Raw genomic sequence first — 27,561 nt, 5'->3', positions numbered from 1 at the left:
TAGGAAAAGTAGGGGAGCTGGCACTGGGGTATAGTAGGTTAAGCCTCTGCCTATAGCGCTGATATCCTGAGTGGGTGCCAGTTCAAGTCCCAGCTGCTCCACTTCTGATCTAGCTCCCTGCTAATGGTCTGGAAAAGCAGCTAAGGCTGGCCCAAGTGCTTGGGCCCCTGCACCCATGCAGAACACCTGGAAGAAGCTCCTGGCTCCTAGCTTCAGATCTGGCCAGCTCTGGCCGTTGCAGCCATTTGGGCAGTGAACCAAAGGTTGGAAGACCTCACTTTCTGTCTATCCTCTCTGTAACTCTGCCTCTCAAATAAATAATTAAAAAAAAAAAATGAAGTGGGAGGAGGGTGCTGTTTAGATAAACTCATCAGAATTGGCTTAATAATTTGGAGGTTTCACCATGGAGCAGCCACAGCTGACTAGGGCCTGGGGAGGTAGTGACAGGGAGCAGGTGAATCAGCAGATAGAAAATATGGGTGTGGTGTGTGTGGGTGGGGTGTGTGTGCTCAGGGAAAGTGAAGATTCAAGGAAGAAGAGTGCTGAGCAGAAATGGAAATGTTGTTTGGCCCTGTTGTTTTTTCCAGTTCTGAGCAGGTTTCTTATTTAATTTTCTTTATGTCACCATAGAGCATCTTTAGCCAATTCTTGGGTAGATAAAGGGATGGGAAAGGGACATTTAACCCTTTCATGGAAATTAAACGTAAGCTGTCCCTGCTCTGCAACTGGTGAATTGCAGACAAAGGCACCCTAAAATAGTACTTAGCTCTCCAGCCTGTGTGGGTGTTCTCTATTTCAACCCAACTAAAGTGGGACTTGGGTAATTGTAGAGGAGAGAAAATGAGTATTTTCTAAAACAAGTCGAATATTCTCCATTATGGAAAGGGACAAAATTGTTTTCCATAAAGAAAATGACACCTGTGTGTCATAGATCTGGCTTCGTTCTGAGCCAGTCAAGCGAGTGGGAGCAGCAGAGGTAGTCATAGTGCTGTGGGGAATCCTCCAGCCCTCAGTGGACTTTCTGGAAGATTCTAGACATCCATCACTGGATGCTTTGGATGCAGACGTGGAGAAGTGCCAGCAGCCAGACCTGAGTGACTGACTGGCAGCTTCACAGGGAGTGGGCGTCCTGGGAAATAATGGCGAGGCTGAGGTAGGAATTAGGACCCCTAAGGTTTAGTATCCTCCTCCATGCGGAGGGACAAGCATGCTCCTGCATTGAAAGGTCAGAGGTCAGGCATGATCTAGTCGTGTAGTGTTGGCTTTGTCCCTCTGCCAGGATTCCAATGTATTTCCCACATTGCCTTTCATTAGTGTTTGCTTATTTGCTGGTTCTAGATTGGAAGCCACACAGGGGTAAGACTGATGTCAATCTTGCACCACAGAGTCTAGCACAGCTCTTTGTGCACTGGAATCTACCTGTGCATGGGAGCGATGTGGGTGCATCACATCCCCATGGGGAACGTGAACCTTGTGTGTGTGGTGGGAGCCACTCATAGCCTTCTCGACGTGGCTCCGTGGGACTTGGTCCTGAAGGCAGTGGCTGCACGTCTCCTGCCATCCACTGGGAGGATTGCTCATGGCTAAGTGTTCCCCACCCGATCCTGGCTTCTTTGGGCATCAGATGTGTCCCTGTATGGGGTGTCCAAGGCCCCAGCCCCTGTTCAGGAGGATTTAGAAGCGTTCTGTGCTGCCGAATGCCAGGTTGTAGTTAAGTGGTGGGTGAACGTGGGTGGAGAGGGATCTGGTGGAAGACAGTAGTTTCTTCCATTCAGCCTTCTTTTCCATTTATAGCGCTGCGTACACAGTGTGTTGAAGGGCTAATGCTACTGGTTCTGTGGGAACTTACATGCCACCTTGAACTTTGCGGAGAGTGTAGCACATATGAGTTTGAGACACTGCTAGTTTCACAATTTTAAAAAAGAGGATGAAAGGTAAAATTAAGAAAAGAACAGCATCCTTTTTTTAAAAAAAAATTAGCTTTCATTCTTTTTGAAATAGTTGTAGTAAATTATATTTTAAAGTTATACTTTTGACCATTTTTTAAAAAGATTTTATTTATTTGAAAGTCAGAGTTAGAGAGAGAGAGAGGTCTTCCATCCACTGGTTCACTCCCCAGATGGCCACAACAGCCGGAGCTGCGCCGAATAGGAGCCACAAGCCAGGAGCATCTTCTGGGTCTTCCACGTGGGCACAGGGGTCCAAGGACTTGAGCCATCTTCTACTGCTTTCCCAGGCCATAGCAGAGAGCTGGACTGGAAGTGGAGTAGCCGGGACTAGAACCGGTGCCTATGTGGGATGCCAGCGCTGCAGGCGGTGGCTTTATCTGTTTTGCTACAGCGCCGGAGCCATTCTTGACCATTTTTAAGTGTGCATTTAGTGGCACTAAGTACCTCCTCACATTGTGCAAACACCACCACTGTCCATTTCCTGAACATTTTCGTCTCCCCAACCTGAAACTGATAGTACCCATTAAACAGTAACTCCCAGCTTCACTCTGTTCCCCTGCCAGTTCTTGGCAGCTGCAAGTCTGCTTCGTGTTCTTAGGAATTTTTTTACACTCCAAACACCTTATGTAAGTGGAATTTCATGGTGTTTGTCTTTTTTTGTGGCAGGCTTATTTCAATGAGGTGTAATATCCCCAAAGTATCTCCTGTGGTAGAGTTTTTGGTGTATGTATATACTACATTTTATTCATGCATCCTATCAATGGATGCTTGAGTTGCTTCCATCTTATGTTAATGTCTAGGGCTGTCCTAACAAATACCATAGACTGGGTGACTTATACAACAGAAATGTATTGTTTCACAGTTCTGGAGCCTGGAAGTCCAAGATCAAAGTCTCAGCAGGATTGGTTTCTCCTGAGGCCTCTCTCCTTGGCTTACGGGGTTTGCCCATGGCCTTACCTCTGTGCACACTTTCCGATGTCTCTTCCTTTTCTTATAGAAGACACCAGTCCTATCAGATTAGGGCCACACCTTCATGACCTCTTTGATAGCTCATTTAAAGGCCTTGCCTTCAACTACAGTCACATTGAGGGTGAGGCCTTCATCTATGAATCTCAGAGAGACTTAAGTCCAGAATACATATCTTGGCTATTGGAGTAATATTTTGCACACAAGTATACAAATACCTATTTTGGGTATACGTGAAACAGTAGGATTTTTGGATTATATGATTCTACTTGGAACTTTGTGAGAATCTGCCATATTGTTTTCCATAGTGGCTGCACCATTTAAATTGCCATAGCATTATTTCTTTATTGTCAGAATAGATCCCTCTTTTTTGAGAGATCACTGTGACTTCCAAGGTCCTCCAGTAGGAAGCTTGCCTGAAATTGTTTTTGTTGTTGTTTTTACATGCCAGCTACTTGGTTACTAAATACTAAATCCCTCCAGAAATCGGTGCACTTGCTCCTGATGTATCCCCTGTCAACAACTTTGGGAATCTTACTGAGCTGTTGGGAAAACATCTCAGGAAGGAGGAAGAAGTCATGAAAAGTGGTCCGGGTTCTGACAGGTGCTAAATGTAAGCTGTGAACTCTCAGGTAGCAGCTCCTGGGCACTGAGTTGGTGTCATATCTGGCCCTGTCACTGAGAATGGTGGAGGAGGGACCCTGAGCCTTCCCAGGTGCCTGCTGCTCTGAGAATGACTAAGAGAAAACCCATGTAAAGCTTCGCCCTGGGAGCAGCTTTTAAAATGCTGCCATGGGTTCAAACATCAGTTGAGTGTAAAAGAGTATGTGGGAGTTCACATTGTGTGGCTGGGATGTGAGATGCTGGGGTAAGTGTGTGATGTAAGATGTGAGAGTATACAGTAGAGGGGTGTGTGTTTGTGTGTGTGTAACGGGGTGTACAGGTATGGGGCTTGATACGTGGGTATGTGCATGATGAGGTGGGGTGTGTGTGGGTAGGGTTGTGTATATAGAGTAGGCTGTGAGGTTTGGGAGAGTGCGTATGAAGTGAGGAGGTGGCGTGATTGTAGGGGCAGTCAGGGATGGAGACGTATATGTAAAATATGCAGAGAGTAGCAGGCAGGGGGTGGGGCTGTGTGTGAGGTGGGTGTTTATCTGTGGAATATGTAGGGGAGGGGGGTTGAGTGAATATTATTTACAAAGGAAATGAAGGGTAAATATGAGCACATGGGTGTGTATGGAGTAGAGGCGGGGGCATTTTGGGGATCAGGGTATGTGTGCGGAGTAGAGGATAAGGGTGTGGGGGGTTGGGTATGGTAGTGTGTGTATGTCAGTACATGTACATCAGGGTACCGGGTGAGGGGTAGGAGGTGAGTGTGGCTATGAGGAAGGAGGATGGAGTGGGGGCATTGAGGGTATGTGAAGAATAGGATATGTGGAGGGGTGTGTGTGTGTGTGTGTGTGTGTGATGTGTGTGTGGTTGTTGCTGTCATAGGATTATAATAGAAAAAAGACTAGTGGCTGCTCTTGCCAGGACCAGGCAGGCAGAAGAACTGCTAAGACCTTTAGAGCCTCCCCCCCCCATCCCGCCGTGTCCTCCCCCTGCCAGGGACTGGTGCGTGACTCACTTTCATCTGGTGGTGGGAATTGATTTGCTGGGCCTCTGCATCATGGCAGGGTATGTGCGTCAGACTGTATGAGTTTGCTCTGATTAAGAACCACAGGAGAAATTTAAAGTGAAAAGTGGAGTGGGCAGAGGGTTCTGCTGGGCGTTATGAAAGAGAAATGGCTTCTGAGTGGCTGGGTTATGCCGAGTGAGCGAGGTTGTCTCCCGGGACCCTGTTCCTTATAGAAGGCGACCTGAGCCTTCCCCTGTGAGAGGAGTAACTTTGGAACACACGCACATGCACGCATACACACACAGCAGCGCACGTGGCAGGGGAGGCCAGAAGCCCCTCCCAGGTGATGCCAGCCAGACTCTGCAGCAGCAACTCTGTGCACTGCGGTTTGCTGCAGTCTTCGCACTGGAGGGACGATGGTTTTTATGAATGGGAGGCTGGGAGGCACAGAGTGTCATCTGCTCCTGATGTTAGCAAAATGAATGAAACACTGGCAATGCGTGCGAAGCCTCAACGCTCAGGAAGCAGATACCGTCTCAGATTGGTTCTCCAGATGCGGCGTCTCTTGCTGACGAAATCACCAGCCCCATGTGTCATAGATAATCTGTGTATGTTAGGATTTAAATGAGGCAGAAGCCAAGGCTGCCTGTGGCATAATGCGAATGTGATTCGGGCACAGCCAGCTCTTTTCCCGAAGCAGCTGTGGCTGTGACCCTCTTGCTGCCCGGTGCTGGAGCACGGCGCCTGGGGGGAGGCTGCAGACCCACGGCTGTGTGTTAGGCGTCTACCTAGCCAGCCTGATGTTCTGCATTTGCTGGCAGAATTCATTGTTGAAGCTCCAAGCCCTCGAATCTGATCTGTGCTCTGCATTTTTGGCAAACCAGGAAGAAGCTGCCCAGGTGCATGGAGTCAAGGACCCAGCCCCAGCACCGACCCAGAGTGTGCCTGCTGATGGGGTGGATTCTGCAGGTAAGAGGCAGGGCTGGGGGGATGTCCCATATGGTACCCTCCAGGCACCAGCTTCCTGCTGCTTCACGCTCAGCTTGGCCACTGAGGGAAAGGGTGTCTGGGGTAACACGAAAGCCACCGAGGTGCTTCTGGGTTTCCCACGGGACAGTGGAGAGGGAGGGATCAGGAGAAATTGGGACTTGCTGTAGCACAGACTTGCTCTTCAGCTGGGGCCAAGAGTCAGACTTCTCTAATTGGGAGTCAGGTGAAAACACCCATCACAACTTCTAATCTTCGTTTTCCTGTTTGGTCTGCTGGGACATTTGAATCCTGTGCTTGTTTTTGTTCTTTTTTTTTTTTTTTTTTTTTTTTTAATCACTGGACATAGATAACCTGTGTTGTCTTTGATGCAACATTCTGGGGTATTGAGGGATTGGAGGAGTTTTGACACTGCTACTTAAGTTACTGTCTGTAAAATGATCCATCAGTACAGGGAGCGTGGAGCTGAATGCTCCACCGAGAGTTCATTTTGATCTTACATTGTCCTGTTCTTTCATTTTGGTTTTGTCGCTTACTTTCCATGTCATAAAGCCTGGGTCTCAGGGTTTTTTTTTTTTTTTTCTGTTATTTTTTCTGGTCTTAATACTGGGAATGACAGATTGACTAGCAAAGACAGGGCAAATTAATGCTCCCAAGAAGACAGGAAAGAAACACTACTTTATGTGAGTAGCAAAGAAAGCGCTACTTGTGATTTCTAACACAAATGGGTCAGAGGTTTGCAGTCTGGTTTCTGGATGGATGGCAGAAATGGACTGCGGTTAGCTGGCCTCACGAGAGGCTGCTAATCTCCAGGAATTGAAAAGGAAAAGATTTACGAAGGCTGTCTATGTCAGCACATGATCAATAGTACATTCAAGACACTGCTGTTTCAAACAGACCCTTGTGATCCAAGTAGGCAAAATGGTCCTCTCCTATCTTGGAATGTACAAATGATAGTGGTTAATAATAACTACTAAGAGTGGCTCCTATAATTATTTAAAACTTCTCATGATCCAGTTGAGCATTTTATGTACTGTAGTCATTCTTTAAACTTAGCTGTGAATAGTATTTGTAGTAAGGACACTGAGGCCTAGTATAACTTTGCTGGTTCGGGGTTAATCAGTTCCTTTTGGATGTAGTTGACCAGTTGGCTGTCCTTGTCACCTCGTGTGAGTTCCTGCTCTGTTGGTCATTGTGTTTAGAAGAAATGCAAGGAAAATGAGTCAGGAGCCAATGTGCATCCAAATAGGGATTTAAGTCACATGATTAGACAAACTGCTTTTTCCTCCCCCAATTCCATATTCCACCCCCTGCAAGCAGAATACACAGCACATAAGTCTCAAGCCAAATACAAATTCACTTTTCTGTTATCTGATGTTTAGAATGAGCTATACAAGTATCTAGAAAACAGTGTTCAATAAAATATTTGTTGCATGTTGTATATAGAAAAATATTTACTTCTGGTACCATGACTTTTATTTATATGCCTCCAGTTTTCTTCAAAGATTAAGAATAGCTTTTAGATTTTCTCTCTCTGGATGGAAGGGTTTTGAACAAGTTTATTAACACTCCTTGTAAAATGGAAATGAATGTTGGGTACGTACAGGGATTTCTAACACAAAGGAGATAGCAACACACTCCATATTGTGTCAGATAGTAAACATGGACAGAAAAGCTCCTTTCACATGGGTGAGATGCTGGACTTTAGAAAAGGTAGATAAATCTGAGCTATCCTAGAGCCTTGGCAACAGAATCTAGAAACATCTAGAAACATAGATGTTTGCAGGGATCTAAATAGTCTCTAGGGATCTACATAGAGATACTACAAAGTGGCAGATGCTTATAAGATGTTTTCATTATTTAAATTACTAGATAGTTCAGTCTCACTGACTTCTAAAACACTCTTAGGGGAAAACCATGCATTTTCTAACCCAAGTCAAAGAAATTTATGTTCAGAGCTGCTGTCCTTAACTTAGGGCCTCAGTGGATTTTCTGAATTACCTTTGAACACTTTGATAGTATAGTTTTTTGATGTATAAATCCCTGGTGAGAGAGTGATTACATAGGACTAGCACCAATGACAATAAGTCCATAAAAGTTTAGAGTAGCTTGGAAATAATTTTCTGTTTCTCAAAGCCTACCCCTTAGCCCTGAGCTTCATATGTATAGACATATTCCAATAGTGATTGTTGATGTCAGTGACTGGTAGGAGTGGTTATGTGAAATTATAGGCTAAGCAAGGTATATAGTAGTCTATCTTGAGATAAGCATATTGGCCTTTGTGGGTTGCAAAGATCAGTCCCATCTAGTAAGATACTTGAAATGTTGCCCTCTGCTAGAAATGCAATTGTAATCATGGTACTCCTGTAGGATATTGTGTTATAGATAGCGTTTCAGAAGCTTCTTACACATCACAATTATCAGATAGCTTTTCTGATTTTTGGGCCACCTCTAGAAAGCTTGGGGTGGACTAGATGGTCTGCATAGTTGTGGGAACAAGTGGACTAATGGACAGTGTCTTGAATTAGGAGAGAAAATAAGGTTGTCTTTGACTGTGTTCTATCTCAATGTGTTCAGTAGGAAGATGCTCACAGATCATATGGGACTGACAACTCAGGGTCTGTGGCAAGCTGACTCTACTCCTTTACTCCAGGAGGGAAAGGTGCTCAAGTCGTGGGGACTTGCAGAAGGGATAGGGACACAGATTTGAGGGATGTGTAGGAGGCTTTAGAGAAAAGTTAAACCAGCTACAAAGCAATTTGGGGATACACAGAGGATAACCAACTGTCCTGGTTTGCCTAGCACTTTCCTGTTGTTAGTACTAATAGTCACATGTGCTGAGAAATCCTTGGTCCCAGGTGAACTAAGACAACTGATCACTGTAGGTTTCAAACCACATAATGTGAGATGGACGCTGTTACACGGTTGAACCCTGGTATACTCCACAAAATCATGATGTTGACATTTAACCCCAAATGTGATGACATTTGGAGGTGGTGGGACATTGGGGAGGTCATTAGGTCTCAAGGGTAGTGTCCTCATGAATGGCAGGGTGCCCTTGTAAGAAGAGTTGAGAGATCTCGCTCACTCATTTAACGACTAGTGAGGATATGGCAAGAAGTCTGTTGTCTGCAACCAGGAGAGAGCCCTCACCTGAACCTGACCATGCTGGCAGTCTGATCTCAGATTCCCACTTTCCAACACCGTGATATAAATTTCTGTTGTTTCTATGTCCCCCAGTGTATGATACTATGTTAAAGCAGCCCAAACTGACTAAATGCACATGACAGGGCGGCCCAAATCCCTCTAACTATATTACAGCCTCTTAGGGCTGGAGCACATGTTTCCTCCATAGCATTGTAAACATGTATTCTGGTTTGGTCGATGGAAAATGGAATGTGTACTTTCAACTGCCTGTCATTTTTGAAGTGTGCAGGACTGTTAGACATTCCCCATGACTAAGCAGAATAACCCTTGTTCTATCTGAGTGGGGATGATTGATGGTATGGAGGCTTTAGCAAGAATTGTCATCAGAGATAACTGGAGACCTACCACTAGAGATAACAGTTCAGGAGTGCTTACTGAAATTTTTTTTCTAAAATCTTCATTTTCAAATTGAAGTTTCCATTTGGATAAGACACTAATATACTGTATCTATTGACAGACTGCAATTATTCTTTAAAAAAAAAAAACCAGATTTATTTATTTGAAAGGCAGAGAGCTACAGAAAGAGAGATCAAGATTGAAAGTTCTCCTACCCATCGAGTCACTCCCCAACTGGCCACAATGGCAGGGCCTGTGCCAGGCCAAAGCCGGGAGCCTAGAACTCCATCCAAGCTCCGAAGTGGGTGGCAGGAGCCCATGTACTGGGACCATCTTCTGGTGCTTTTCCAGGAACATTAGCAAGGAGCTGGGTTGGAAATGGAGCAGCAGGGATTCAAGCCAGCACTCATAAAGGATGCCTGCAACTTAACCTGCTGTGCCGCAATGCAGGCCCTAGACTGCAATTATTCTTAAAGAATTCTAAGTAATCTGTGTGCCTCTTCATAATGTTGCATTGGAGGTGAGGCAGAGTCAAAGAGAACCTGACCCTTTCTCTCCTACTTTGGCCAGAAATTTCCAATTATTTGTGAGCACTTACTAAACTTACAGATCTGGGATGCCCACCTTAAAATGCCACATTAACATGGAGAACTGAGTCCTGAGAATCTCTGTGTTGGAAAAGCTGCCCTGGTGATTCTCCTATTTAGGGAGGCTCAGGAACAGTTGCTAGAACATGGTGCTACTCCGGAGGTGCAATGACGTGTTTGTGCTGCAAATGCAACTTGTCATTGGATTTCTAGAACTGTAAAGGATCTCCACTATCTTACTAGGTGGCTATTATCCATATAATTTGTTCATCCTACAGGGGCAGCCTGAGCTGTTACTGGCATCGAATGAGTACTGGCCAGGGATTCTGCTAAACACCCTACAATGTGCAGGATACCCAACAAAGAATTAATCTCCTCCAACAAAGAATCGGTCCCAAATGTGGATAGTGCTGAGGCTCAGAAACCCTGCTTCAGATGCTTTTAAATGAATAACATCATTACCTGACCACAACCTCTTCATTTGCACCAGACATGATTGCATGGATTCCCTTTTATAGCGTAGGTTTCATTATTATCCCCACATAAAGGATGAAGAAATCAACTTGGAAAGTGAATGTAAATTGCTGAAGGCCCCATAGGTATGGAGTGCAGTGGGAAGTGGTGGTGGTAGGCAAGAGGAGGACTGTGAGAGGGGTCTTCCTAACTTAAACTCTGTTGGCTGGAGCCTTGTCACTCTATTTGCTATCCAGCTTCAGTGTTGTCTCCATGTGACGTTCTAGGATTTGACATGAAGTGCACTGTACATAATTTCAGTGCTTGCAAAGTCATTTTGTGATCCATCCCTGACTTTGCTTTGTCAGATTGAAGGGACCTCAATTTGTAGTCAGTTAGCCTGTTGTGGCTTTAAGATGGTTTCAGTTCCTCTGGTCTAAACCATCTCTATTCCTGTGTATTAACCCAATCTACATAGTGTATTCTGGATGAAGGCAAATAGCAGAATTTTATTTGTAAATATGGGTGGAGGTTCTACAGTTTTTCAAAATGTTACCATTGAGAGAAACTGGACAAAGTGTATATGGGAATGTCTGTTATTTCCTAAAACAGCAGTAAATCTAAAATCTCAATAAGGCTACACAGGTGTTTTATAGAGTATGTAATTACAAAATAATTATGACTCCAGTATTGTTTTCCAAACCCTTCCCAGAGCTAACTACGTACTATTTTCTTGGCTTCTTTTTGTCACATCAGCATATTCTGTAAGAGTTCCATAATCCCATTTCCTTTCAAACTAGTAGTCTAGTGCTTATTATTTGATAAGAGTATTTGGATTAGGCTTCTCTAACTCCATTACCTACAGACCTGCAGTGCCAGTTGTCTGCCACTGCTGGGCCTCCTCATGGTCTGCGAGATTATTCTGTGTTGCTTAGCATTTTACTCTGAAAAATATCCACCACATCTGCAAACTCGGACTTACTGCTCTGTACTTCCTCTTCTGTGTCATTTCTGAAATGTAAAATAAGATTAATCCAGGAGTGATTTGCAAGGATTGGTATTGGCATGTCTATCACAGAGATATTCAAGTCTAGCTTTTGCTGCATGTTGTTAAGTGAATTTTGTATGCATTGTAAGACATGGCCTAGTCATTATTCGGCTTTGTTTTAAAATAACCTTGACTGTGAACACCATGCCAGTTTTCTTGACAGCCCAGTTGTATGTCTTGGCTGTGTCTTATTCAGAAACGTAGCTCCTTGCAGAATTTCATGTGATAACTGGGTGATCTCAGAAAGGCTATTTATCCCTGTATGCCTTATATTACTTTACTTTAAAATGGGAAAAAGCATGCTATGTATTAATTAGAGTTGTGGCAAGAGTGACATGGCATAATACACATGGATGGTGTTAGCAGTCACTTGAGGGAAATGCTCAATAAAAGTTGGCTTTCATTATGTAAAAAGCTGGGCATTCTTACCTTATTCAGAGCTTAGTTTGCCTTTCACCCTTGATAATGCTTATTTGTCTTTAAATATCTATTGTAATTTCCAACTACTTGCAGAGTGTAGAAGTGATATTTTGTACCGTTCATTCTGTGTCCTTTCTAGAATCCTGCAAATGATTGACATTATGCTAGCTCCCTTAAGCAAAAGGTTGTTATAACAGCAGTTATCTATAGAGCTGATGGCTGACTAATTTAAACCTATTAAATGTGAAACTGCATTGTTACAATCAAATCTGTCCTGCTTTAAACCTTTAACTTGGAATAGCAAAAAGTTCAATTAATTCATCTTTAAAGGTGTGGGATTTTTTTGTTTTGTTTTTGTTTTTTCCATGCTCATGGTCTCTGAAGGAGACCACATGAATCCTTTGTTTTCCAAAGAAGGTATTGTAAAGGTGATAGGAAAAACTTACCTATGACAATGCAATTTTCTGAGACTGTTTCTGCAAATGCCCTATTGAGAAAGGAAAAATGTGAATCCTATAGCAAAAGCTTCCAGTTCATTAAATGTATTTAATTCAGTTTGAAAAGTCAGGCCAAGTATTACCGTAACGTGCTTCATCCTATTTGTCCTCACTACAACCCTTTATAAAATGGGGATTCTGAATTTGAAGAGGCTTACCTGGCCAAGGACAAATGTTTAGTGCCCCACAACCCAGGCTTTTAACCAGCAGCTTTACAGTTATAAAAAAAATTAATAGACTGTATTTTTAGATGTTTTAGGTTTAGAGCAAATTGAGCAGATTGCAGAGTTCTCATTCGTCATTTTGCCTCTGCCCAGGGGTTTTCCATGTCAGAGTCACTTCAACACCATTCTTCCTGTAAAGACTATCATCTGAAAGTTGGCAAGCAGTGTGCCTGGAAGCTAGGTGTGTGACATTGCTCTGCACACCTCCCAGCTCTCCCATGTCTTCTGGTTCCCTGAGACTCGTGTTTCTGTAGCTCCATATGGTCCAACTTCGGTGACTTATTGGCTGATACAGCCAAACTAGTGGATACTTGCGATCAGTAATTAATATTAACTGTGTTTCCCAAGCAACTTTGGATATGCCTTTAGTTAAGGACACGGCCTGCACTGAAGATTGGAATTTCCTTCAGTAGTCTTCATGACTGCTTTGTATATTCAATGTTCCTCCTTTGCAAGGTACTTCTCTTAAAGGAGAAGTTCCTTTTGAAAAAGACTGCTGTTACCTTACTAGGAGGTAACTATTGAGGCACACCATTGAGATGATCAGCTGTGCAGGAATCAGCTAGAAGACCTGGCGAGACGATTAGGTTGAAACATGAGCAGCATCACGGCACCCAGCCCTCTGTGTAACTGGGTGGGCACGTCTGGATCCTCGGCTGTCAGGGATGATGCCCGGGGCAGGGCATGGCTCAGCCTGAGTGTCATCTGAACAGTTGGCTTCACTTTGGTGACACAGGAGGGAGAAACATAAAGGTCATTTCCCCTGGTTATTTCTCAGATTCAATGAGCTTGAAAGAAATTACATAACGTATCTTGGATGACACTGGAGAGAAAAGACTGGAACTTGAATCTGGATCTTCCGGGGCCTGTACTTCATGCTTTAGCTATGATTGCAAACCACCAACAGGGGCCTGTCATGAAGCCCAGCCTTGCTTTCATGGTGACAGATTGCTCATACTCTCAGCTCCCCAGCACTCTGCACAGAAGCCTGCTGGGACTGCTGACCGCCCCCACTTGGCCACCTCCCCGCCCCAGAATCTCTTCATCCGCCCTTATTCCCACAGCTTCCCTAACATGGCCATACTACATCTCGCTCAGTGGTCTCCAACCAAGCACACACATCTGTTTCCTCAGCCTTAATTATGGGATGACTTCAGGATTACCCATGTGTGTCTCTCCTAGTCTCATAGCTAAACCCTTAAGTGCCTTCTGGCCCTGAAATTCAACATACCTAAGATTGAATCAGGATGTATCCATCAGATGGTCCTGATTTTTTTGTTTGTTTTGTTTTGTTTTTGTGGCGCTCTTTGTTTAACTGTTTACCCTGTTAAATTGGTCCTGAGAGGCTGGGATAAGACCTCTGGTCCTTGACCTTTATTAGAATCATGGACATGCTTTTGATTCATCAGTCTTTTAAGCTGAAAAATGGCTGATGAGTTGGCATTTTGAAATACATCTGAGTGCTAACTATGAGACCACTATGATGGGCAAACTCAAGAATGCAAATGAACAAATCCACAAGGACGTAGCTAAAATATTTCTCAACTAAGCCTCAGCAGTTTCTCTCACGTTCTTGTAGATACTTATTTGAATTGCTTTGAGGATTCACATAAGAAAGATATATTTTTAAATCTGACTCATTTAACAGCTGTAATATAGCATCTGTGTCTGCCTAGAGTTGGAGCCAAATCAAAAGTGGTCTGTGGGCCTTTACACACTGATGATAATTATTTCTGTTCTCAGTGTCCGGTACTGTTCAGTGAGTGGCTGTTAGAAATACCCTGGCTTCTAGCTCCAGATGTGGAGTCTTCCCATAGGGCCGCTCACTGGTCAAATCCTTCTTCCCTGAATGGAGGCAGCACACATGCACAACCTTCCCTAGTGCAGTTACTGCAGAGATAAATGACCATTGGCCTCATGTGATTATGAAGATTGAACACAGCAAAAGCTCTCAGAACAAGTTTGAGGACAAAATGAGTCACTCCATAAATGCCAGATGTAACTATTATTCCTGTTGACAAATAAAGACTGGTTGGAGAGACAAGATGTTGGGGCATATTGATTCCAATTTCCATATTAACCCCACGGGGGCCCTGATGAGGTGATCAGTAAGAGACTCCCTTATTTTGCTAAGGATTGTTAAAATGAGGAGTTTGAATGGATACTGTGCTTACCAGTTTTTATGCCTTACCTTCATGTTTCACAAAGTATGAAATACAAAGATGAATGGGGGAACATGTTATTTTTTTTTTTTTTTTTTTTGACAGGTAGAGTTAGAGAGAGAGACAGAGAGTAAGGCCTTCCTTCCATTGGTTCACTCCCCAAATGGCCGCCACAGCCAGTGCTGTGCCGATCTGAAGCCAGGAGCCAGGTGCTTCTTCCTGGTCTTCCATGCGGGTGCAGGGACCCAAGCACCTAGGCCATCCTCCACTGCACTCCTGGGCCACAGTAGAGAGCTGGACTGAAAGAGGAGCAACTGGGACTAGAACCTGGCACCCATTTGATACTGGTGCCGCCGGGAGAGGATCACCCAAGTGAGCCAAGGCGCTGGCCCCCAATGTTAGTTTTAAAAGGAATTTATTTTAATGTGTATGAGTTTAAAAAATGTAACCAGCCCATCAAATCCACAATCCCTTGACTGTCATTGCTTAGGATGAAATTTAAAAAATTTAAAAATCCATTGGTTGAAATTTTTAAAAATGTGTGTTTGTTTAAAATAGTTTAAGGATATGGTAAAAATTTTGTTAGAAATATTTGATTCACCTGATTCTGCCCATTTAGCTGGTGAGGCAGCTGTTGTTAACGTGGTCTGCCATTGTCAGAGTCTCTGTTAACCAGCAGTAAACGTGAGGTTCATGCTACTGATTATTGCTCCCCGCTAGGCTTCAGCTTTCTCACTTTTCCAGGAACAATTATTTTTTCAAAATTTTATTCCCCCCTTTTTGTATAAATTTAAAATATGTTAGAACCATTTTAGAGAATACAGTAAAAGCAATAATGAATTTTTTTAGTAACACTTGACGAGTTCTACCTTCTTAAACACATTGTTAAGTGTGCAATACAGTATTGCTAACTGTAGGCACAACATTGCACAACAGATACAGGTATATTTTTCTTGGCATAGTGCTGTGAGATGGGCCAAAGAAAGAAGCCAAGAGAGGTGGGGAAAATGGCTGGAGCCCCGTGACAGACTCCTGCCTGCCACCTTCTAAACCATACCACATCACACCATGGGCCCTGGTAAGCTGCACCTTCCTGGGGGAAGAGAACTAACCTGTCCCCAGGGAACCAGCAGAAGCCACCCAAGTTTAATACTGCCCTAGGCTGCTTTGGGAGCAGGGTCTGGAAGTGGTGTGCTGGCCTCTGTTCCGAGGATTGCAAGGCACTGAGTCTGAATGTAAACTGGCCTCTTCTGAGTATAAAGAGCTCAGTGATTCTGTACATACACACACACACACACACACACACACACACACCAGCTCATTTCATTAAGCCACCCCCCCCCTCCACCCCAAATGGAGAGTTTGTACAAAGAACTGAAGCTCTACCAAATCACCAGTTTTTTATTCTATTCCTTTTCAGTTAGTTGCTTTGGGGTCTTTTGTGGCTCACAGTTTCCCTCAGGATTGAATCGGAGGATGGGAGGTTAGCAGGTTAAGATGTTAATGAGGCCTCACTGGCAACTTCTGCAAGTTCCCATGGAAAATAGATGCCATGTCAATGGAGGTTTACAATTGCTATTGCAATGCAGTTCAGAAAAAGCCGTGCGTGCACAGTAACTGGTGTTCCTGTGCAGTTGTATCTCAGGGCTCTAGGGTTTGAGAAGCCAAGTTCTTGGCCCAGCTCTGCTTCAGTGCTGTGACTCTGAAGCCAAATACTTCCATTTTGGCAATATAAAATAGCAATGGGGGATGGCACACAAAGACCTAGTCAGACCTTTGATGCTACACAAAGCAAAGGCATTTCAAGCCCTAGAGAACACAGAGACTGGTCTCAAATTGTGATACATGTTTATTTTGGAAAAGGGGGTTGTCCCAGGTTTTGATTCTGGTTATTCACCCCTCATCCTGGCCACCCTAACTCAGTGATCCTCTGCTGATATGCCCTACTCCCTTGCCCTTACCTCCCTAGAATGAGGTGCCCACCTAATATTTTTTAAGATTTATTGATTTGAAAGGCAGAATGAGAGAGACAGACATCTTCTATCCATGGTTCACTCCTCAAATGGCTATGACAGCCAGGTCTGGGCCAGGCTGAATCTAAGATCCAGAAACTCCATCCTGGGCTCCTACATGGGTGGCAGGGACTCAAGAACCTGGGCCATCTTCTGCTGCTTTCTTGGGCACATTAGCAGGGAGCTGGCTCTGAAGCTGAGCAGCTGGAATGGAACACGTGCTCCAGGATAAGATGCTGGTTTCCTAAGCAGTGGTGTCACCTGCTGTGCCGCATGTGGGCCCCCCAGCACACTGATCTTCTAGCTGACTCCAGGATGGGGTGCTAATGTGCTCATTTAAAAGGGGAACGAGAGTGCACATTTGGCTTAGTGGTTGAGCTGCATGCTGCTTGTGATGCCTGCATCCTGTATCAGAGTGCTCGGATTGAAGTCCTGGCTCCGCTTCCTGGCTCTTTTCCTATTTCCAGTTTCCTGCTAATGTATATTCTGGGGGGCAGCAGATGATGGCTCAAATAGTCAGGTGCCTGCCTCCAATGTGAACGGCTCAGGTTGAGTTCCTGGTTCCTGGCTTGGCCTGCCCCAGCCCTGGGCTGTTGTAGGCATTTTGGGAGTGAACCGGCAGGTGGAAGATTCTCTCTGCTCATCAAATAAATAAAAACTATTTTTAAAGTGAGGGGTGGTGGTTACAGTGAGAATTGAGACACAGTTGGCTAGCTGGGGAGAATATTTGGAGCAGGTTTTATTCTGTTTTGTTGAAATTAAGTGCTACATAAAATTTTGGAGGAAAAAAACGAGAATCTTGCCTAATTCTACCATGCTTTGTGATTGCCATTGACTTCTTTGATCTTTTAAGTCATTTAATTGTACACATACTTGTAAATAAATGCTGTTCATATAAGAATCAATACTGTTTGCTTTTAAAATTTATGGTTTCCATTTTACATCTTCTAAACATCATTCCATGCTGATAAGCAGAGTTCTCCATTATTTCTTTGAGGTCTGCGGAGTAATTTTCTGTCAGGGAGTTTTCTCCCTTTATTCCTCCCTTGTTTTCTCTCTTCCTCTCCACCTCCTTCTCTCCTTTCCTTTCTGGACAATTCTATTTGCTGCTTTCTTCCTTATACTCTATAATCTCCTCTAGCTCCATTTTACTGTCTTGTTCTGAGTCATTCTATCATTTTGCAATAATCTTCCTACTTATGCCAATAATATGAAAATAAAAACAAGGTGTTTTTTTTTTTAATTTTTGTAGTTTTGGGCTATGATGGCTCTGAAACTCAAACCAAAATAATTTGTTTCCATTTTTTTATTGGTGGTGGTGGTGGTGGTGACAGCTTTTATTTTCTCTGCTGGTTCTGGGAGAATAAACATGACAGTGTTTTGAAAGCTTTTCATATCCCCAGAAGGAATAAATGACAAAGAGGCAGGCCATTATAATGAATGTTGATGACCTTTCTTTAGGAACATGACAGTCTCAAGCCCTCTGTCACTGCTGAGTCTTGATGGCTGCTTCTTGTTTCCCAGACCCCGTGCCAGTCCACAGAGATGAGCAGAATGGAGCAGACAGTGCCCCAGAGGACCAGCAGGCTCTGGGGACCAGCAGGTTGCTCTATCACATCACTGACGGCGACAACCCCCTGCTGTCACCTCGCTGCTCCATCTTCAGCCAAAGCCAGAGATTCAACCTGGACCCCGAATCAGCCCCCTCTCCACCCAGCACTCAGCAGTTCATGATGTAAGGGAACATTTTTTTGTCATTATCCCCATTTCATACAGTTTTTCAAATACCACATTGACAACTGACAATGAAGTGTGCTTCTGCAGTAGTGCAAATATGTCTCTGCCAAGTGCAGCTGCAAAAGTGGAAAATAAATGGTGAAAATCGGTGTACTTCCCAGTTGAGAGTTCTGTTTCAGGCTTTAATATTTCATCAGGAGTTGGTCATGAGAAACAGGTTACCCCCAGGGGCTCGCATGCTTGAATATTTGGGATGAAATGACTAGTACCCTGAGTTGGTGTATAAGCATGTATGCTAGGGATTGTCAAAAAATTCATGGGAATGAGAGTTAGGGGAAAACTAAGCAGAGATTTGAAAATTGTTTTTGCACCAATGTGCATTTTCTACAAACTCGGTAAAGTACCCTTGTAGGTACATGTAAATGGCAGGACTGTCATTCCTGATGAACCCAGGCTCTCGCCATGTCCAGTGGTAGCAGCCAAGCATGGGTTGTGGGAACGCTAGATACTTGTTAACCTCTGTGTGTTTTACGATTATGAAAAAGTGAGAGCTTTAATAGCCCTCTTCAAATTTCACACACACACACATATATATATGTGTATATATATATATATATATATATATTTGTGCACTAGAGTCTATGCCAACATCTGCTCACAAACACGTTGTGATCAGAGGTCTCCTTTATTGAGCAGATGCAACCATGATAACCTCATCACGTGATGAACAAGTTATCTCTGCACTTTGTGATAATCTTTGGTTTGTAGACCAAGCAGCCATGTGTCCTCAAAGACTGTTTGTTTGTTTTCATTTTATTTGGAAGGCAGAGAGACAGAGAAGCCTTCTGAAAAAGATTTATGTATTTGAAAGGGAAAGTCACAGAGAGGAGATAGAGATCTTGCATATGCTGGTTCACCCTCCAAATACCTACAAGAAAGCCAAAGCCAGGAGCCCAGAATTCCATCTAGATTTTCTGCCTCAGTGGCAAGGACCCAACTACTTGAGCCATTATCTGCTGCCTTCCCAGGGTTCCTGTTAGCAAGAAACTGGATGGAAAGTGCAGAAGCTGGCACTTGAACTAGGTATTGTGATATGGGATGCAGGCATCCCAAGCCATGTCTTAACTGCTGTTCCCAATGCCCACTGTTTTTGACGCTCTTCCCTTCCCTCCTGCAGGCCCCGAAGTTCTTCCCGGGGCAGCTGTGGTGATGGCAAGGAGCCACAGACCATTACCCAGCTCACCAAGCACATCCAGAGCCTCAAGCGGAAAATTCGGAAATTTGAAGAAAAATTTGAACAGGAAAAGAAGTACCGGGTAAGCACCTGGGGTTGGATGTAAGAGCAGATTGTGTCAGAGCTGTGTGGATATTCCTGGGCCACGTTCCTTCTTTCTGGGTTGCCTGCTCGGCAGGCATCGACTCCATTCCCACTGGCCAACCAGCACCCATGATAAACTCAGTCTGCATCTTGTGTCTGTTGCAGTCTCCCCTGCTGTTGGTGGGAGGGTCTCTGCTGTGATACTTCTTGTAATGGATTATGACTCTCACTTCTGAACTGGACTGTGATCACACCCTTTTTTCCTGGAGGACCCTATTATCACTAGTTACTCCAGAATGAAAATTTGGAAAGCATTTGAATTTTTGTCTTTTTTTTTTTTTTAACTTTTTTCCCATTTTGATAGGGCACTATTAAGGACCTAAAGGGCAGAATGTCCAATTGTGGAGCAGCATCAGGGCAAGATGGTTTCTGTGACACTGAAGCACGTCCTGGTGGGAGAAAAAGGGACCTGTCATGTGACATCAGTTCAGGGCCACCCACAAGAACAAGTCTGCACCTCCTTTGCCATCAGAGAGGCAGGAGTCTTCGTGCTAGTGCCGCAGTGCTACAAACATGAGCCTTGCTGCTTCTCACATAATCAGTGCTGCTTTTCTTTATTTTCTCGGATGGCGACCACTGCATAAGGAAAAGTCCTATTCACACGGAACTGCACAAAGATAGTGAGTCTTTGGCAAAGGGCCCAGAACAGCTTGCTATGAGAATAAAAGAAAACAAACAATCCGTCATACATCTTAGAATACGTAAAGGCTCCCTGAGCATTTGGGACAAAAACAGTTGGGAGGTTCCTGTGAGCATGGTGTTAAGTTCTGGGGAGTGCAGTGGAAGAGGGTAGTATTCCAGTCTTCCTGTCCTGTGTTTCCCATAGCGGGCTCAGGTTCACTAATGGGGGAATTTTAAGGAATGGTTTTCAGCTTTCCAAAGTGGGAGGTAAAACCAGGTTGACTTTTAAGGCAACCTTAGTCAGGATGTTGAAGGTTCTTCTCTTCCCTAGGGTCAGACTGTCACAGCGGTTATTGGGAGCCCTGCCTTAGTCCAGGCCTTTATTTTACAAATAAGGAAACAGAGGCCGGACAGAGACTTAGAGCTTGCCTCTCGTGACTGTCTGTCAGCTTGGGCTTGGATCAGTGGGTTGAAGGGGAATAGGTTTTGCAGTGGAGAAGTCAGATAACTCTTACGTGTGCCACGTTTGAAAACTACAGATACTCTGAAAGCGCTGATTGTTACCTGCTGCTTGCTGCAGACTTCCTGGGCCTGTGATGTCCCCACCCTGGGAACTGTGGACTACCAGCTCTGGCTTCTTGCCCAGGAAGTTCAGAATCGGACTCTCCTGGATTTAAATCCAGTGGAGCAACTTAAGAACTTTGTGACTTTGAACTTGACCTCTCTGAGTCTCCATTTGTCTATCCGCTAAGTGCAGTTAATATTAGTGGTAACTTCTTGAGTCTCTGAGTAGTAAATAAGGGATATATATGCTTATTACAGTGTTTGACACAAATTGGGCTACTAGATTCTAAAGTAGCTTTTTAATCTATGTGAGATATATTTGACCAGGCTAGCCAATGGCTATCTCTGTCTTGTCATAAAGCAAAGGAAATTTGTACGTGGTAATTCTCTGTCGGTTTTTCCACCTGTAGCCAGAGACTGTGGATGATTATTCTCAACCATAGCAGCCACCCAGCAGCTGCCTACTTTGGAAGAGAATTTTCCTGGCACCTCCTGCCTTTGTTTAGAGAAGCTGTAAAGCCAAAGCAGATACACACATATAAATACTCACACTTGCAGACAGATGCATCAGGAGGAGCAGGGACAGGGGACTTCATGGTTGGCATTGCTTTAGTGGGCATAAAAGCCCGTGAAATAATCAGAACCTTATATGTCTCAGGAAACAGGGCTTCCCCTTGCCCTTCTTGTCAAGGTGCCAAGCTCTGGTCAGAGGTTTGACCTATCAGTGGGCTTTAACTGGTTGCTGTGTGTAAACTTCCCTTCCCGGCAGCCTGAATGTGGAATTAATAGTTCCCATTGCTCATTTTTGAACCCAAGCTCCTGCCAAGCCTCTGCACTGTTCTGATGCCTGTGTTTATCACACATCTTTGCATCTCTGTTGAATTTGACCATTTTATTCTCCTGTCCCAAACTGTGGTTATTTGCTACAACTGATTTTTTTGTCTGACTTTTAGATTCTAGAGGTTAGAAAAATGCTGCTGTAGCCACATGTCTACTTGGTGGAAACAGAATGTTAGCATTGTAAGGATCTGCTAGTCTTTTTTTTTTTTTCTTTTCTGACAATTACAGATATTGAGTGAATTCCCTGGGATCACACTACAAAGAACTGATCTAGCCAAGATAACAACTTGGGTCTTCTCAGTATCAGTCCAGAGACCTACTATGTGGTAGGGATCTTCTGTGGAAGACCTCAGAACTGGGCTAGTGGTACCTTCTGTTATGTGAAATGGAGCTTGGGAGCTCCATTTTCATGGCACTGAACAAAACTTCAACTCTAGCACCTGTGGGTATGAGCACTGGAGTCTGTTCAGCCAGAATATTTGCTCAGAAGTTAGAAGGCTTGAAGATCCATATCTTGTGTGTGAAAACTTTTATGTGATGGAGGGTACCATCCAGGACAGCTTGATTTAACCTCTTTTAAAAGTAACCCTAAGGGTAAGGGAATAAAAAATTCATTTAAGAAAATGATTTTAGCCTTCAAATTATTTTGTCAGAAAATTCAGTCTTAAATGTCTTCTAAGTCCTATGTGCAGCAGTGAAAGCTCATTTATTTGTTTGATGGTCTTTGACTTAAGGTCTTAAGGGGGTGTGTGTGTGGGTGTATGTGGAAGAGAAGGAGAGAGGGAGAGAGAAAGAGAATTAACTGTAAACTGTGGGGCAGATGCAGTGAGGACTGTCAAACTAGATGGCTTCTCAGATGGTTTGGGGAAACCAAATGTAAAACATTGACTGTCCATATAACCAGACTTCTACCAAAGCCAAAGGCCTAGACTGGGAGGAATACAGTGCATCACTATAGCAAACCAGAGATAGCATCAGGCTCAGACATTTTGGGAGGAAGAGGTGCCCACAGGTCACTCTCTGTGGTCTTGAAAAATCAGGGCTCCCTCATGGAAAACATAGCACTCCTGTCATTGTCTTTTTCATTCAGTCAGCTTTTCCATTTTAACACGTGTGGTTTTTCTACCACTCTAGAATGGCAGAAGCATGGCTGTGTTTCATAATGAACCTACCTAATGTTATGTGTATTTATGATTCTGTCACATAGGTATAGTTTTTTCCTGTGACCTGAAATGAATGTTTTCCTTATTCCTGTACCTCTGTTTCAGCAATGGCCTGTCAATGTCACATGCATTCCGTGAATCCTTAAAGAAAGATGACAGAGCCTCTAGATGTGGTCACTAACAATGCACATATTTCATACTTTTATGATTATGTCATCTTAAGATTATATGTGTCCTTATGTATGCATTACTTTGAAAAGTTTCTTAAATATATATACATTATATATAATGTATATATAAGTTATATATATATATAGAGAGAGAGAGAGAGAGAAAGAGAGTGGAGTGCTACTCAGCCATAAAAAAGAATGAAATCCTGTCTTTTGCAACAAAATAGATGCAACTGGAAACCATTATACTTAGTGAAATAAGCCGGTGAATTTTTAGTGTAGGGTTAATCTTATAAAGTAAGCTGAAAGTAGATCACTGTAAAAATTAACAGAAGGAATAAGAGGAAGAAGGAGGAAGGGTGAGAGCATGGGTGGGAGGGAAGATGGGGTGGGAAGTATCACTGTTTCTAAATCTGTGTAAATGAAATACATGAAATTGTTTACTTAAATAAAAAAGGAAAAAAGCTTATGGGAAAATAGAATTAAGAAACAGGCTTATTTTAGTGCAAAATTTGAAATCCATACTTAATTTTTCATAATATGCGTTTCCCATAAACTTTTTGAAGACCCTTTGTATTCATGGACTTCAAAAATCTTTTGCACCGTTTTATCTATGGCGTGATTTACATCCTAGGCCCTAGCCACCCCCCCCCCCCCGCTGCCATTGCTGAAAGCCAGGTGGCCATATGGCCCAACCACCGGTGTCAAGCTCCCCCCCCATCCTAATGGAATTCACTATTCCTACTTCCCTGCCCGCCCTCTGGCAAAGTTTTAAAAGGACCTGTTCCTGAACACGTGGCTCTCTTGGCTCCTCTCGTCTGCTCTCCTCTCCTCTCCTCATCTCTGATAGATAAGACGGAGGCACAGAGAGACCAAGTACCTGCCTGAGGTCGCACACTAGTGATTTTGTTCACTTGACTGCTAACTGGGGTAAAAATGGAGTGCTAGAAGTGGTGAGAGGATTAGAAATCAGGGTATCCCCCTGACATACTGCCCTCTCCCTCTCAGGCCTGTTTTAAGGTTGTAGAGGTCCTGTGGTCTCCTTTCTTCAGCTTGAGGATATGACTGACAGGCACTAAATCTTGTCACAGGTTACAGTCATATAAAGCCATGTGTGTGAACCACTGGCTGGGTAGTAGGCACTGCTTTGTCCGAGTGCCTGCTGGGGGCAGTGTGGGGCACTATGTGAAAAGGAAAGCTTGTCCATGCCATGGATGGAAGAGTGGAAGTCAGGAATGGTTGCTGTTTTCTAGAAGCCAATTCCATCGTTGGAGTTTCCACTCTTGAGTTTCTTCACCAGCTTTATATGTCCCCAAAGAATCTTGGTGTGGCTCAGCGGTTGAAAACATGTTTTTTCTTTCTTACCTCCTTCTCTCCCTCCCTCTTCTTCCCCTCCTTCGGCAGCCTTCACACGGTGACAAGACTTCTAATCCTGAAGTCCTGAAATGGATGAATGATTTGGCTAAAGGTCGCAAACAGCTCAAAGGTAATGCCAGCCAAAGGTCTGTCTCCTCGGGAAGGAAGCAGTTAAAATAGTGGGGATGTGCTCCAGGGCGACTCTGAATCATTTCCACCTGTGTTCTCTTGAATCCTGTTTCCCACTTAGATTGGAAGCCCTATTTGAAATCAAGAGTCCTGGATCTCCTTCATGGTTTAGACCCATTTAATAAACCCTTTACCAAGAGACTGTGGATCTCTAGATTCCAAGTAGACTGATTGACTTCAGTGCCAGGAACATTTGAACATGGAGAGCGTCAGTCTCCCTAGGTTACTGGACAAAGGACTGTTGGAAACAGCAGCAGACTGAGAATTGGCCACGTGCACCACTGCACAGATGAGGGTCTTTGTGCCTAAAAAGGAGCTGTGGCTGGGAGATGGCAAGCCAGGGTAACACTGGGGTTCTCCTGCTTCCTAGTCAAATGCTATTCTTTGTCCTTCTGTGGATATGGTAGAGTATGACTTTTAAAAATCCATTTAAAAAGGACTACTATTGCCAGCGCCGCGGCTCACTAGGCTAATCCTCCGCCTAGCGGCGCCGGCACACCGGGTTCTAGTCCCGGTCGGGGCACCGGATTCTGTCCCGGTTGCCCCTCTTCCAGGCCAGGTCTCTGCTGTGGCCAGGGAGTGCAGTGGAGGATGACCCAGGTGCTTGGGCCCTGCACCCCATGGGAGACCAGGAAAAGCACCTGGCTCCTGGCTCCTGCCATCGGATCAGCGCGGTGCGCCGGCCGCAGCGCGCCGGCCGCGGCGGCCATTGGAGGGTGAACCAACGGCAAAAGGAAGACCTTTCTCTCTGTCTCTCTCTCTCACTGTCCACTCTGCCTGTCAAAAAATTTAAAAAAAAAAAAAAGGACTACTATTTACCAATAAAAATGATTTTCTCCTTCTTTCCACACTAATATAAATCCTTAGAGATGGAAGTTTTTTCAGATTTCTGGAAGGATGAAGATGAGAAAGAATTAGAAGGGAGTATTAATTCATTGGAACTGTAATAATGTAGCAGGTTGGGGCCAGTTCCATGGCTCACTTGGTTAATCCTCTGCCTGTGGCACCGACATCCCATATGGGCACCGGGTTCTAGTCCCAGTTGCTCCTCTTCCAGTCCAGCTCTCTGCTGTGGCCAGGAGTGCAGTGGAGGATGGCCCAAGTGCTTGGGCCCCTGCACCCGCATGGGAGACCAGGAGGAAGCACCTGGCTTCTGGCTTCGGATCGGCATAGCGCCAGCCATAGTGGCCTTTTGGGAAGTGAAACAACGGAACCTTTCTCTCTGTCTCTCTCTCTCACTGTCTTTCAAATAAATAAATAAATAAAAAGATGTAGCAGGTTTATAAAATATGCAGTGTTTAAACACCAAGCCAGAATCTAACCAGAAAGCAACAAAGACAATGAGCTCAGCAACTGAAAAAAGTCAATGTAAATGGCTTCATTCAAATGACTACTCTTAACATATTGTGTAATGTAATCCCCGGGCTTTTCTATTTTTAATTTTCTAAGTTTCTATAAAGCCATACTGCAGTAGTGGTGATTCCTGGGTTTTAGAAGGTGGTTCTAGATAAAATGGTGACCTCTGTTAGGTTGGCACTGGCCTTCCCATCCCCCTTTTTCCCACCCCTCCTATATTTCCCTAGGTGTCTGCATGTGTAAGGCCTTCCAGAGGTACTTGCGCTTCCCTTGGGGCTCCTGATGAATACAAAAGGTTCAGAACTTGGGCAAATGAATCTCTGAGTATAATACTTCAGGTGCTATGGTAGGCAACAGGTAGAAACTTAGAAAGTAGCTCCTACCAATTTTCTTGCAGAATGCTTCTGCACATAAACCTAAACCACTGAGTCATCTTCACTCACCTTCTACTTCCATGATATCCAAGCCTCTTGTAGGCCTATTTTTACATGCTATTAGCCCTGGTTATTAACATTGCCCTTGCCCTTTGGAAAACCATTAACATTGGTCATCTGTACAGCTGGTCATCAGTGGGTAAATTCCTGAAAAGCTTATTGTTATTATTAGGGTCAATGAATCCTACTCTCCTAGTAACTCGCAGCATTTCTCTTAGAACTGAAGCTGAAGCTGTCAGAAGAACAAGGGAGTGCTCCCAAAGGCCCACCTGGAAACCTCTCATGTGAGCAACCCACAGTCCCCAGAGAGCATGGGAAGCCAGAAGCTGCAGGCCCTGAGCCAAGCTTTTCTGGGGAGGAGACTACAGATGCTGTGTGGACATGTCTGAAGGAGAAGAGACAGCAGCTTCCGCCACAGGAGGACTCCAAGGTATCTTACCATATCATTATAGGGTCCCCACATCCTGCATAGTATCAGTGAGATCATGCCTGTGACTCACTCGGCTGAGTATTCTGTCACCACATAAACAACTTTAGGAGACTGGTTCTGAAACTGTAGTCAGTTGTGCTCCTGGTGGGGTATTTTTCATGACTTGTGGGTGTTGCCATATGATTCCAGGATGTGCCTCTGTTGTAGGGGTTATAATCCTGTGTGTTGAGAGAAAGTAAATGGCAGAGAGACTAGGGTATGTCATACTGCTCTCAGCCCCTACGTTCCCCCTCTTAAATGAGCAAATGAACCAAAGATTAGGGAGTAAGCATATTGTCTGAAAGAAACGAGAACCCCATATGGTTTACTAAAAAGTAGTGAAGCAAGGATGAGGCATAAATAGTAAGGAAATCTGCCTAATAGGAATAGAGAAGTAGGGTTTCTTGGGCTGTTATTGCAACTCAAGTTTGCAGCATCAGAAATCTTATTTTGAAATATCCATGACAACTGGACAGAGTTGTCAATTAGGCACCAGATATGGAAGCCTGGATCTCAAAAGAGCAGCTAGCATGTATCTGGTCAATCCCTCTTCATTCTGCATGCCTCAGTTTCCATTTTGCTTAGACCAGAGAAGCTTTCCTTTTATCCTTCCTGACTCAGCTACATTGGTATGGCTGCCTTTCAGTTCTTATCATAGCTCTATCCTGTATGTCATGTTCTGTTTCTCATACTATACTTAAATTCCTGGTATAGAAGGACTGTTGCTGTGCACAGTAAGTGTTGAATAAATGTCCACTGAGTGAATGGACAATTGGACAGATAAATGAACAAACCACAACATTTAACTTTAAATGACG

The 27,561-nt window shown here is 44.1% G+C and overlaps 1 protein-coding gene across 10 annotated transcripts in view; it reads left to right on the top strand.

The window, feature by feature from the left end:
* FAM13C (family with sequence similarity 13 member C) overlaps positions 1 to 27,561 on the top strand; it is a 127,657-nt gene that overhangs the window by 85,715 nt on the left and 14,381 nt on the right. For all 10 annotated transcript variants that reach the window (XM_070057689.2, XM_070057688.2, XM_070057687.2 and 7 more), the window contains 5 exons: positions 5,418 to 5,502; positions 17,991 to 18,201; positions 19,381 to 19,519; positions 24,344 to 24,425; positions 26,493 to 26,704. In XM_070057689.2, coding sequence (XP_069913790.2) covers positions 5,418 to 5,502; positions 17,991 to 18,201; positions 19,381 to 19,519; positions 24,344 to 24,425; positions 26,493 to 26,704 — 729 coding nt within the window. The remainder of the gene's footprint in view (positions 1 to 5,417; positions 5,503 to 17,990; positions 18,202 to 19,380; positions 19,520 to 24,343; positions 24,426 to 26,492; positions 26,705 to 27,561) is intronic.

The sequence above is a fragment of the Oryctolagus cuniculus genome, chromosome 15, assembly GCF_051225735.1.
Source record: "Oryctolagus cuniculus isolate XC-2025 breed Fujian yellow rabbit chromosome 15, ASM5122573v1, whole genome shotgun sequence".
Classification (NCBI taxonomy): domain Eukaryota; kingdom Metazoa; phylum Chordata; class Mammalia; order Lagomorpha; family Leporidae; genus Oryctolagus; species Oryctolagus cuniculus.
This window is presented reverse-complemented; position numbering and strand designations above follow the sequence as displayed.